This window comes from Pseudorasbora parva, chromosome 20, assembly GCF_024679245.1.
Source record: "Pseudorasbora parva isolate DD20220531a chromosome 20, ASM2467924v1, whole genome shotgun sequence".
Classification (NCBI taxonomy): domain Eukaryota; kingdom Metazoa; phylum Chordata; class Actinopteri; order Cypriniformes; family Gobionidae; genus Pseudorasbora; species Pseudorasbora parva.
Window position 1 is genome coordinate 2739327 of NC_090191.1, and position 13968 is coordinate 2753294.

Sequence of the window (13968 nt, forward strand, 5' to 3'; positions counted from 1 at the left end):
CTGTCATGTAAACATGCTCAAGCCATATCATAAGCGTGAATGTGTTCAAAATGACTTGAGTAATCTTAACTTACCCAGTCCTGTTGAGTCGCCCGTGTTGCTCTCTTCACTGGTAGAGGATGATGACGCTGTGACTCCTCCGTCGCGGTGCGTGATTGAAGGTCGACTCAATAACTCTGCTATGCTATCGGTCATTGCAAAACATTTGCCTCATTTATCTTCCGCTCAAACAGCTGACATATTGTCTGTGATAGATGACTTCCCTGAGTTATTCGGCGACGTTCCAACCGTAACTACAGTCCTGGAACATGATATAGATGTGGGTGATAAGGGACCGATTAAACAGCACCCATATAGGGTAAATCCAGAGAAACGCGCTATCCTGCAACGGGAGGTTGAGTACATGTTAGAGAATAATATTGCTGAGCCTAGCTTTAGCCCTTGGAGCTCCCCGTGCCTGTTAGTTGGCAAACCTGATGGCACTCACAGGTTTTGTACGGACTACAGGCGTGTTAATGCCATCACTCTGCCAGACTGTTATCCGTTACCGCGGATGGATGACTGTGTGGACCGTGTTGGCTCTGCCACATTTGTAACTAAGGTCGACCTCCTAAAGGGTTACTGGCAAGTGCCCCTTACACCTAGGGCTAAACAGATATCAGCTTTTGTGACCCCAGATGCATTTATGAATTATAAAGTTCTGGCTTTCGGAATGCGAAACGCTCCAGCCTCGTTCCAGCGTTTAGTGAACATTGTTTTAACTGGAATGTCAAACTGCGAGGCGTATTTGGATGACATAGTCCTATATAGTACACACTGGTCCGAACACATCACACAACTTCGAGAGCTTTTTCGTAGGCTGTCTAATGCCAATCTCACAATTAACCTTGCAAAATGTGAGTTTGGAAAAGCAACTGTCACTTACTTGGGGCGAATAGTTGGCAGAGGACATGTTTTGCCAGTAATGGCTAAAGTAGCCGCTATTCAAGAGTTTCCAGTGCCTTGTGATCGCCGTGCGTTACGCCGATTCTTAGGAATGGTAGGCTACTATCGGAGTTTTTGTAAGAACTTTTCGACTGTGGTTTGTCCCCTCACTAATCTTCTGAGCCCCAAAACTAAATTTGACTGGACTGAGTCCTGTAGTAGAGCGTTTGAAAATGTCAAAGCACTCTTGTTGACTGCTCCCGTGCTCGCTGCGCCGGACTTCAACAAACCGTTTCAGCTTGCTGTAGACGCCAGCAATGTAGGGGCCGGTGCTGTACTTTTACAATCGGGTGCAGACAACATAAACCATCCAGTGAGTTTCTTCTCCAGGAAGTTTAATTCTGCCCAGAGAAATTACTCCACTATTGAACAAGAGACTTTGGCCTTAGTCCTAGCCATTCAGCACTTTGAAGTGTATTTAGGCTCTACAGTACATCCAGTTAAGGTCTATACTGATCATGACCCACTCAAATTCCTCAGTCGCATGTACAATTCAAATCGTAGGTTAATGCGTTGGAGTCTATTGCTTCAACCGTTTAACCTCCAGATTGTGCATGTCCGGGGGATAGACAATGTTATTGCCGACGCGTTGTCTAGGGTGGATGCTTAATGTTAAGATGTAGATAGAGTTTTGCTGTTTGTAAAAATAAAAATTAAAAAGTTTTGTAAAGCTTTGCATTTGCCCTTTGTAATTGGAAAGTCCTAAAATGTTCTGGCCTGTGTGGCCTAAAACTAGCTTGTAATTAATTTAAAAAAAATAAATAGATAGTTTGGCGTAATTATAGTTATCTTCATAAGCAGGTACTTCTACCATCGGTGGTAATGTTTTTTTTGTATTTGGAACTCTATTGTCTGGGTTGGTTCAAACAGTGAGCTGAACACAGAAAAAAAGAGTTTACAATGTATGGCGACAGGTCACCATTTTGGGGTGAGGGTGTTACGTCCCTCAGCTCTGGTGTTTGTTGCTACACGTGTTTGAGTGAGTTCATGCAGTGTGTGTCTCTTGATTGCAGATGAGCCACACCTGAGCGGAGCCTGTAGTAGCGCTATAAAAGATTTCCTGGAGCATTTCAGGGGGCGCACACAGATCCTTGAGAGTCTGCACAACCGTGCTCACCTGCTGGCTTTGGTTGCCGTTCAGCCGTCCACCCAGCATAAAACGTTCCGTACTGATTGTTGTTTTTCTTTGTTTGTTTTTTTGTTAAACTACCTTTAAGGACCATTTTGTTAAATAAAATACCCCTACATTATTTTTGACACGAGCTGGTTTGTGTGCGTCTCTCCTGCATGTTAAGGGTGGTGTCCGACCGCCCGTAACAATTTACTAGATAAGTAAAACGACATAAGGTATTTTTTTCTAATTTTGTTGTGCCAATACCAAAACTAATAATAAAACTACCAAAAAAAGACTTCTAGCATACACGCGTTTTGAGCACGGCTCGATCCGTGACGCGTGTGCAAGCTCTACAGCTGAGACACTCTTGCAGTGTGTCGCTGGCCTGAAGTCTCACAAGATTTTGTGAGATTTCCTGTGTTTACAGTCGGGACTCTGGTTGAAAATCTGTTTGTGTGTGCTGTGCGGTCTCTGTCACATCTTTTGTGTGTCCGTATACAGCCAATAAATATATAGCCAATCCGTATATTTTCTGAAACGGTGATGTCATCACACTATGATACAACTACGGGCACTGGGCATGCGCACATCAATATCGCGTCATTTAATTACCGTATTTGCATTAATGTAAGGGTAGGTTTAAGGTTGGGGTAGGTGTAGACGTTAAAACACATCTGTTAGGAAGCAAATGTATGTATTGTTATTTTATCGTGAGATTTTTCTTCACCTCCTACCACTGCTATACCCCTTCTAGACACAACTCTTCTTCTCTGTTTTTAGTGTATTTCTGTGGCAGAAATACAGCACCACACACTCTCCTGGCATGTATACTACATCATTTTGAGTCAGTTATGTGATCTCGTGTGTACGCAGATATTTTTTGTAATGAGAAAAAAACCCATTGTATTGGAAAAGCTCTGGCTTCGTGTGGAAGGGGCCTAAGAGACCATGTAAAGGCATTTGCAGGTGTTTTTTTTTGTTAATTAGCTGATTAGAGTGGGGCGCCAGGTGTCTTTAATATTGAACCTTTGCTCCCACTGTACGGGTGAAAAATGCGCAATAAAACCCCCGTGGCGACAATAGACCATAGTGTATTATAGACAGGTAAATGCATCAGCTATTGATATCAAGAGGATTTAGAATTTATGTATAAAATTATTATTATTATTATTATAATTAGAGTAGGACTAATTTTATTATTAAATTGATATTACATTAATTTGCCTCTCCTCCCCCCAACAATTTCATAATGCATAATCGACACACTGCATAATATATATACATATAACAAATTCAAATTATAATAAATTCACACATGATTTAAGTTTAGAATACATAGATTTCAATACCTCAGAAACTTTTCCTCCAATGCCATTCTTAATGAGTGAAATACAGAAGACTGGATGCTATCAAAAGCTTTAGAGAAATCACAAAATATTTGTTTGTTGAGTCTGTGGCACTATATTATAAAATTATATAGATGATATATATCGACAAACGTTTACTGGCTTTGTTTAAACTTAATAAACTAAATAAGTTTTAAAAAATAAGTTTAAACAAATTAAAAGTTCTCTCCCCTTTTATAAATGATTTCTGCACACAAACATTTGTGTTCTTTAGCATTGACTGAATCTCACATATTAGATTGTGGTTCAAACTCTTTCTTTGGTAGTTATTTTTAGCACATCTCTGACCAACACGCATTTAAATATGTATTCAAGAATTAAACTGATATGTGTTTTATTGTTTGTATGTGAATGTCTCTACACTCATCTGTGACTTGAGCGTGTGATCGGGACTTTTATTTTGTAGTGGAGATGTGACGTCATAAGGCTGCGCCGCGCTCCTGCATCTGTTGTGATTCTGCTGAAGAAAGGTTTGTGTTTTAAGCTTTTAAAGTGTTTAAATCAATAAAAACTGTTCGGTCAATGTTATAGTTTTAACAAGAACAGTTTAATGAATGTTTGATGATTGAACTTTACGTTATAATGCGTTTTATAACAATAATGAACTTTTGCATTCACACAAGTGTAACAGAAAAGATGCGTCTCATTTCTCTCTATATATCATGAATCAGTTTATCATAAACATGGAGAGTCAATTATCACATGTAAATACAATATATGCAATAAATTCACTATTATCCAGAAATAATAAAACATTTATCAAACACAAAGAATTGGTATCAAAGTAATATAGTGCCAAATCACGGACACAGCAGCACTCCTAGAGATGATAATAATAGCAGAAACATTAAAAATATATATATAATTTACACATGATTGCTTTTAGTTTGATTAGCTTTTAGCCATTCCTTTAGTGTCTATTTAAATGTTGAGTAATTTGTACTATCCGTTAATTGAGTTAGTAGAGTATTCCAGTAATGAATGGCTTTAACTGAAAAGACTGATCGGCCAAATGTTGTCCATCTAAACTGTTCAACACAGTCTCCTCTAGTAATTGCTCTCATTGTTCTGACATTATTTTCCTTCTGCATTATAAACTGGCATAAAAGGGGCTGTGCAAACACATTTAAAATCTTAAAAAATCAAGCGAGCATTAACAAAATGAGCAAAAATCATCGAGCATAAATAGTTATTATGGAAGTATAATCTATTAAATGTAATCTAAAGATGAATACATTTATCATAACATGTCTAAATATGAACCTACTATATAAATTGTGTTCTTTTATTAATTTGTAGTTTTTAGAGAGTTTGTTGTTGTCGAATCAGGTCATTTAAGGCCATTAACTCTCACTCTGACCGACTCTCTTACCAGTGACTGAACTACTGATTTAGTTTGGATGTGTTTTTTATTTCTGTGATTATTCTTATCTCAAAGATGGCGTTTATTAAAGAGGAGAGTGAAGACATGAAGATTGAAGAAACACTGAGAGTCAAACATGAAGAAACTGAGGACCAAACAAAGATGGCGTTTATTAAAGAGGAGAGTGAAGACGTGAAGATTGAAGAAACACTGAGAGTCAAACATGAAGAAACTGAGGACCAAACAAAGATGGCGTTTATTAAAGAGGAGAGTAAAGACGTGAAGATTGACGAAACATTGAGAGTCAAACATGAAGAAACTGAGGACCAAACAAAGATGGCGTTTATTAAAGAGGAGAGTGGAGACGTGAAGATTGAAGAAACACTGAGAGTTAAACATGAAGAAACTGAAGAGCAAACAGGTTGGTTTCATTCTCAAAGCTGAACTCAGTCATTTGATCCGTATTCAAATGCCAATTTTCAATTTTTAAATTATCTTTATTAGCCTGACTCTATCACAATGTTGCCAAATCATTAACATATTATGTATAAATAATAATAATAATAATAAAAAAGATTATATATCAGGCTTGTGCACAAACCAGAATTGAATTGAGAATAACTCCCAAATTCCAATTCAATTCTTTTTTCAATTCCAATTCAATTCAATTCAATTCCAATTCAATTCTCAATTATAATTCGAATTTGAATTAAAGGAAGCAGAATTGAAATTCAAGAAAAATTTAAATAAATTCATAAACATGTCCATCTTGCCATAGCAGCTTCTTCTGCAGCTGTTGAGAGAATCCTTCCAACTTCCTGTGGGGCGGAGTCAATTAAATTCAAATTCCAGTTCATGAAGTAAATGGAGGCCAATTCTGAAATTCTGAATTTTGCACAAGCCTGAGATGTAATATACAGATCATGTCACATGTAGCATAGTAAATAAGTCAATCAAATCCATCTAAAGAAGTGATTAAATGAAGCAGGTCTCTCTAGAGTTAACTGTCTCTAACATTGTAAATGGCTAACACATATTGGGTGCATTTACATGCACACCAGTAAGCTGATAACTCCAGAAAATGTGTGTAGCTCTGGTGTTGTGATGGAGGTCCTGTAGTCGGTCTGGACTCTGCTGGAGGACGGAGGGTTCTTGCCGTTGTGTAGCTCTGGTGTTGTGATGGAGGTCCTGTGGTCAGTCTGGACTCTGCTAGAGGACAGAGGGATCTTGCCGTTGTGTAGCTCTGGTGTTGTGATGGAGGTCCTGTGGTCCGTCTGGACTCTGCTGGAGGATTGAGGGTTCTTGCCGTTGTGTAGCTCTGGTGTTGTGATGGAGGTCCTGTAGTCGGTCTGGACTCTGCTGGAGGACGGAGGGTTCTTGCCGTTGTGTAGCTCTGGTGTTGTGATGGAGGTCCTGTGGTCAGTCTGGACTCTGCTAGAGGACAGAGGGATCTTGCCGTTATGTAGCTCTGGTGTTGTGATGGAGGTCCTGTGGTCAGTCGTATTATAATTTAATATTTTTGATAAATATCACAGGAAGAATCCAGATATCTAGCATAACACATGATATTGATTTTATACAAGTTTACTAAACAAGAATTTAATATTAAGTGACCTACATTTTAGACAACATATTGCCCATTTTTACTCAATTTGAGCTACACATTTATAAAATCTGTTCTGAAATCGATGTATATCGTTCGTTTTTAAATGAGTTTCTTGGATAAAAGCAATGGAGATATTTTACGCTTAAGTAATTCTAGGCACGTTGTTCGTTTGGGCGAGTGGGCGACTGGGCGAGTTTAGGCCGCGGACATTACACAACATTATATTAAGTGATAGGGATCTTTTAACATCGGATGTTTATAAATGTGCCAACATAAAATTGTAACATAACACAGAAACAAGAAAACAATATATGATGCACATAACAAAACACAGCAAGGCTTTGGCAATAGAACATTTAACAACAACAAGAACTGGAACAACACAATCCATCCGCAAGAGACAAGATCTAGAATTCTTTCTCTCTGGGTGGGGAAAAATAAACAAAATTCAAGGTTTTACTGCCTGTGGCTATTCAAAGATGCACGTCTCGAGTCTGAATCCAAACGAATATCAGAAACGGAACTTTAACTGAAGAAAACACCCCATCAGACCTATTAGGCAGGGCCCATTTGCCAATTTACCAACGTTGCACTGATTAAAGGTGCCCTAGAATGATTTGAAACAATATGTTAAATTGTTCTCTGCTATCTACACAGAGGGTATGTGGCTTATTTAAGGGTAAAAAATGTCCAGATACAGTTTTACAGGTCCATTTACAACCCTATAAATTGTCCCTAGGATGTAATGCTCTGTTTTTGCCTTATTTGGAAGAGTCATGAATATTAATGTAGAGCTCTGCTCTGATTGGCTTATTTCAGTCGCTCACAGCTCACAGCAGTTCAGCGAAGCGGCTCGTGAGTCCTGACAGAACACAGACCGACTGAATGACACTTTAAAGGCAGGGTGAAATGCTGTTTCATGCATACTGAGCTTTTTACACTGTTAAAGACTTGGATTCCCATCTTAAACATAGACAAAGTTTCAAAAACTAAGTTGTACGTTTAATGGAGTATTTCTGTCTCAAAAATATTCCTTCCGGTTTCTCACAGGTTTCTGAGAGTTTTTTTCGAGTAGGGGCCGGCTTGACGTCAACAGAACGGAAGGTCCTTGTATGGGCCGTACGGGCTCTTCTCCCGGTAGGGTGCGTGCGCGTGTGACTAGAGCGAGAGAGCAAATGCACGCCCATAAACACTGCTCTCAAGGTGCAGGTCCACTCGTCCGTGTAACACTTCTGTCGTGCCGCGCTCAAGCGCATTTAAGCCGCGGCCGGGAGAGAGTTGAGAGAGAGTTGAGAGAGAGAAATTGGACTGGGACTTCGCGAGTATCATCTGCCATTGGAAAGAGAAACTGAGAAACTGAACCTGTTGAAAGAGAAAAGGAGCGATCCATATCAAGGATATAGAGAGACACGAATTAAGCGTCTGTTTGTTTACTTTTGTGAAGTCTGAATAAAGAGAGCGAGTCCCAGTCAAAGCCGACCTCTGTCTTCTTCCTTCCTGACCCCATCACGAACCTTCGTTACAGTTATCTTACTAAGAAACTTTCAATTTAATCCGAAATGGGTTCGACAGTCTCTAAGTGGATAAAATCACTACTTACTGCTTGCAGGAATACGGTTGAAATCGGCCCTTTCTTCAGTATCAGACGCTGAGCGAATCCTGCTATATTGCCCCAGGTTAGAAAAATTCTCCGTGGTGAAATGGGCTGAGCAAACAAACAAATTTGAATTAAATTGTTGTGGTGTCCAATTGTAAATAAACATCAACCATGACTGTTGACATTGTTTATCTCTGTGAAGGCTATGAAAAGTCCTGCACAGCCTGAACATGACATCTGTGATGATCTGCCGTCACAATGATTCGTCAGTTCCGCCTGACAATGAACATGTAGATTCGGCTTGTTTGGACAGATGCAAATGTTGGGGGCGTGCATATAAATGATCCCCAACGCTTGCATCACGGTTGGGTTTATGTTGAGAAGCACTTAGAGATTTACATATGAAAGAGGAGGGAATGGTGTTTGAGACTCAAAGTATGTGATGTTCATGTACTAAACTCTTATGATTTCACTATGGCAAGGCTAATTAAATTTTTCATTCTAAGGCACCTTTAACTTGACTCAGAAGTAAAGACGGATGGGTTTTCCTGGTAATCAGATGCATTTGGAAGTGAAAACGCATTAGAAGTGCTCTGTATAGAAGCTGTCGAGAGCGAAGAATGATCCAGAGTCAGTAGAAAATTTCCAGCATCCTCTGCGTTGTTGAAGTGATACAGCGATCCGTTGAACTTCACTTACACGATTGCTGGATATATCAGGAACGGACGTTATCCTCTGTCTGCAAACTGCCGTCTCACACTGTCAAACAATCCTCTCTTCAGAGCCGTTTCGTTGCTAAAATCCGGAAAGAATAACAGCTTGGATGTACCGTGGGTTATTTCCGACTGAGGTGCTCTGGCTCCGTTAAGAATTCTCTCCCTATCCTGATATCTGAGGAGCCGAAAGATGAGTGTTCAAGGGCGATTGTGTTTCAGGAGGTGCTCCTGGAGAAACTGAACTGCATTCTCGCCCTCCGCTGACTCAGGTAGGCCCACGAGCCGGACGTTACATCTTTGTGATCGATCCTCCATTTCAACCAGTTTGTCATGGAGACTAGATATCTCTCATTGATGCGTGTTCGCGTCCTGTTTAACCACGCGGATATTCGCATTCGTAGTTCCATCCGCGCTTGCAATGTTTTACAGAGTTCGGCTTGACGGGTGATATCTTGTCACAGTTCGTTAACTGCTGAGTTTGAGGATTCAATCATGTTCTTTAAAGTTTGAATTTCACCAGAGATTACTTCTTACATTACCTCTTTTACTGCCAGTTTGACTGTTCTTGTAAAGCCATTAAAATGGCTGGGTTTGGAGGATCTTCGGTTGGCGACGGGCTATGTTTTTTTTTTTTTTTTTTGTTCATACAATATTCAGTGTTGTATGGTGTATAATGTTGTTTGGTTACAATACACCAAAGTGGCTTGGATGTCAACATTCTTCCAAATATTTTCTTTTGTGTTTCACGGAAGAGAGAAAGTCATACAGGTTTGGAATGACATGAGTAAAAAATTTAATCGCAGTAAATTTACTGCATCCTAGCTCAAAATCATGGCTTTACTGTCAAGTGCATTTCTGTGTGACAAAAGTGCAATATTAAGTTTGTTGCATTTGCAGTAAATTTGATAATATCCATCATTATTTGTCCCTGTCCTAGTTTTAATTATTTGCTTAAATTTAAGCCCCTAACCACAGCAAAACATTCACAGGGAACTCTTGGGCCGAATGGGCTGAGTTTGCCCGGGCCAAATTTTAGCCCCAGTCCAGCCCTGGTCAGAGTCATTTAGGGTGCGTTCACACTTGTCATGTTTGGTTCGATTAAAACGAACCCTGGTGCGGTTGCTCGGTTAGTACGGTTCATTTGAACATATGTGAACGCTGCCATCCGAACCCTGGTGCGCACCAAACAAGCGGACCGAGACCGCTAAAAAGATGGGTCTCGGTCCGATTCCAAACGAACTCTGGTGCGGTTCGATTGATATATGAACGCAACACGGACCAAAGACATGTAAACGGACCAAAAACCGGACGTAATGTCACAAGATGCGACGCATAATGCAGCTGATTTGACGACGCGGAAAGATCGGTGTATCCAAAATGAGTAACTTTAACATTAGAGGGCAAACGTGGAGCAACGAGGAAGAGCCAGACGAGCATGTTTCGAAAATGCTAGAAAAAACACACAAAAAGCATACCTGGCTCTTCTCATCAAAGTTCCCGTGTTGCCCATTATTGGGCAGGTGCAGACGACAGAACGGCCGTCTCTGTTCTGCACAACGGAGGAAATCCTGCTGCTGTTTTGAATGTTTTGAACATTTTATGAGCTCTTCATGAGTTCTCAGCGGGTAAAAAATAATGCCACATGTACACGCATAAAATTATCGCGTTTAATCCAGCACACAGCGTTGTTTTGAACATTTCATGAGCTCTTCATGAGTTCTCTGGTAAGAAATAATGCCAAATGTGTTACACGCATAAAATGATCGCGTTTAATCCAGCACACAGCGTTGTTTTGAATGTTTTGAACATTTCATGAGCTCTTCATGAGTTCTCTGGTAAAAAATAATACCATGTACATGCATAAAATGCCCGCGCGTGTAATCCGCACACAGCATTGTTCTGAATGTTCGGTAAGCGAGCTCCTACGTCATATAAACCGACCAATCAGGTTGTGAGCGTCTCCCTGTGCCTTTGGTTCGGTAACTTTAGGTTCGCTGTTAAAAATGCCCGTGTGAACGCTAAGCGAACCAGGGTCCTGTACCATGAAGCTGGTTTAGCTGGCTAGCCAGATTTGTTTAAGCTTAGTTTGTGCCAATCCTGGGTTTTAGGTACCATTAAAGTGGTTTGGCTTTTAGCTGTGTTCATCACCATAGTAACTTACGCTCCAGAGCTAACCTGCTCTGGGGCAGGTTATGTTCTGGATTAGAGATCTCAATCTGAAATTGGACCAATCAGCTGTGAGTAAAGTGACACACCTCTGATGCAGTGTCGCAAGTCACTCCCCCTGTTTCTACTCCAAATTAAAGGTAACTGCATAGTAAATGGTTTTTAAAGACTAAAGTGTCTGGCTTTTAACAATGCTTATTTATAAAAAATAATAATTTTGAATGATTTAGATATAACTTATGTAATTATTATACCTTTAATAAATTACACATTTATCATTTTAGTTAATCAATCATTAATAGGCACTTTGTTAAAATTAATACATAAGTCATATAAATAACATCACCTGCATAAAGTCATATGGATAAGCTTTAAAATCAATAAATAAAACTAGCCTATTAAAAAAAAGAAGCTTACTAAGCTTAAATGTTCAATTTTCTCTATATCAACTAAACTAACTTCATAACTTTTACTTGCATTGACGTATACTATTTTTCTTAAAGTTGTCCTCTTTCATAGACAGCTTTTCTTCTTGCTGTGTATTTTTTTTTATTTTAATTCTCAACATTTTTCAATCATGCAATATTCTGCAGAAGAGAGAAATGAATCTCACTGATTGTCTCGCGAGAAGTTCGTCTCAGTTCCACAGCGTGTGATTGGCTGTTCACTACTGATGTCACAGCTAAACTCCTGAACTCAGGATCAAAGCCTGAGTTGACAAAGAAAGTGGAAGATCAGCATCATGGGACCAACAAAGCCTTAATACAATGGTTTGGTTTTGTCAACTCAAAACTAATCCTTTAACCCTGAGTTTGTTAAACTACCATCATGGTACAGGCCCCAGGACTATTATGTTTGTTTTTGTTTTTTGGTCCGGATCAAACGAACCAAACGAACCGAACTACAAGTGTGAACGCACCCTTAGTTTCATCAAGCCTTCCTTAGTTTATTTTAAAGCAGTAAAAGAGACCTTTAAATCAGTTAGTTCTGTAATAGCCGCTCTTGATATTTGATATCCGGTTACTCACACTCTGCTGTGTTTACATGAGTTGACGGTTGTCTCTCTCTTAATGATAACTGGGACTCCGTTAATGATACCATCGCTCCTCTCCATTACCACAACAAACAGCCAGATAGTCCATATGCACGGAGATCACAAATAGATGCATGAGGCAGATTAAATAGCCGCCGGCATAATCAACTTTCCGTCGCAAAAAAACAATAACACGGCTCAGAAGAGAGGAGACTGCCTAACAAACTGCTCAACAACTTCCCTTTTTTGACCTCCCCGCCGTCACTCTTTTCTGCTTAGTTAACCCATACGTCATCTTGCATATGGTATTCCCCAACTGGACTGACATATCCGCCATCTTTGTTGTGGCATTCACTTAAACTATATATTATGTCGTTCAATCCATCCCATTCCTCTGAATATTAACTATTAATATTTAATAATGCATGCAATATAAATCACATTAATGTCAGACTTATTAGAAGATGAAAGTGCATTGTCACAATTAGGGTTGGGCATTCGATTAAATTTTCTTAGTCGATCGTCGGGAGAATTAACGATCGACTATCGATTAATCATTAATATTTTTATTATAAAATAAATTATTTAACTTTTATAATTAGAAAATGCAATGAATACAAAAATGCAGCGTTTTTCCTCAGAGACCTTCATTACTAGATCAACTTGTAGCAGACAGTAAACTACATTCAGTTAGCCAAACAGAACATATTATGTACTCGTGCATATGAGTTTCTGTTGCGTTCGTTTTCTATCATGTCCTTTCCCACAAGAAGCATGTCTGACGTGGCGCTGCTGCTGGGTGATGAACGGGGAAGCCCTATAGCCTACTTAATGTTATTAAGCATTATCAAGAATAGATCTGTCGATCTCAATTTGTGCAGCCGAGTCTGTAGCCATTTTCAAAAAGCATCTTAAGGCATATCTTTTCCAACTGCACTTGATCAATAAAGACTATCACTTAACCATCCCATTTCATTTTCTGTTTGTTTGTTTGAAAAAAAAAGTTTGTGTACTGTGCTCAATTAACTGAGACTTCTTACAGCACTTGCAGGTTGTTGGCCTTGTTTGTTTCGTTGCTTCTATTGCTCTCCCCTTTTTGTAAGTCACTTTGGATAAAAGTGTCTGCTACATGATTAAATGTAAATGACATGGTGGATCTGTAAAAGTACTCTCCCCTCCCAGTAGGTGCGTACTCGCGCCATATATAGACTAACTGTGGCGGGAGAGAGGGGGCTTCAGGTGAAGGGTAGACAGATGACACAGGAACCAGGGTGGATGCAGCGAGGACCCATGGAGGAGACCGGACCAATGACTTGAGGGGGCTGACTAACAGATGGCGATGCAGGTGCCAGTGGAGGCCAGGGTCTTGCCGCAGAGCCAGAGAAATGAAGACCCGAGGCGAGGGCGGGTCGATGAATATAGGTATAGCTGTTGGTCTACTGGGCCACAGTGGTCCTGAGGGAGGTAAGAGCCAGGGTAGCACCAATGGGTCAATGGGCTGAGATGGAGTCCTTGTCGTGAAGGCCAGAGGCAGCATTCAGGGATCATTCACGACGAGGTGGTCTGGATCCCTCACTGGACACTCGTTGCGAGTGAGAGGCGGATCAGAACAAGTCTTTAAGCTGGTGTTCCCTCACCAGGTTATATTCTTGACCTGAAGTCTGCACTCTTCTAAACTGCTTTCCTTCCCCGATGGAAGACTGGTGACATGGTTGAGGGTTCTATCCCTTGGACTGAACCATAAAGAATGAAATCAATGGACCTCTTCAAAGAGGATGTGATGGCATTGGCTGGTAATTGTCTGACGTATGGATCGTCTAAACCGCTCCAAAGAATCATCTTGAGCGTCACATTGTTCCAGGGCACCTGGTCTGCAAGTCCGAGGAACTCCATGAAATATTCATCAATGGGGCGGTGGTCCTGGAAGAGGGAGAGAAGCAGATTGGCTTGGCTCTGTGGGATAAGGAACATGTCCATCGCACT

General features: G+C 40.2%; 1 protein-coding gene across 1 annotated transcript in view; it reads left to right on the forward strand.

The window, feature by feature from the left end:
* Positions 1-5164: 5164 nt before the first annotated feature.
* LOC137049282 (zinc finger protein 569-like) overlaps positions 5165-13968 on the forward strand; it is a 51339-nt gene continuing 42535 nt past the window's right edge. Inside the window, exon 1 of the mRNA XM_067427782.1 lies at positions 5165-5288. Within this exon, the coding sequence (XP_067283883.1) occupies positions 5204-5288 (85 nt within the window). The 5' untranslated portion in view covers positions 5165-5203. The remainder of the gene's footprint in view (positions 5289-13968) is intronic.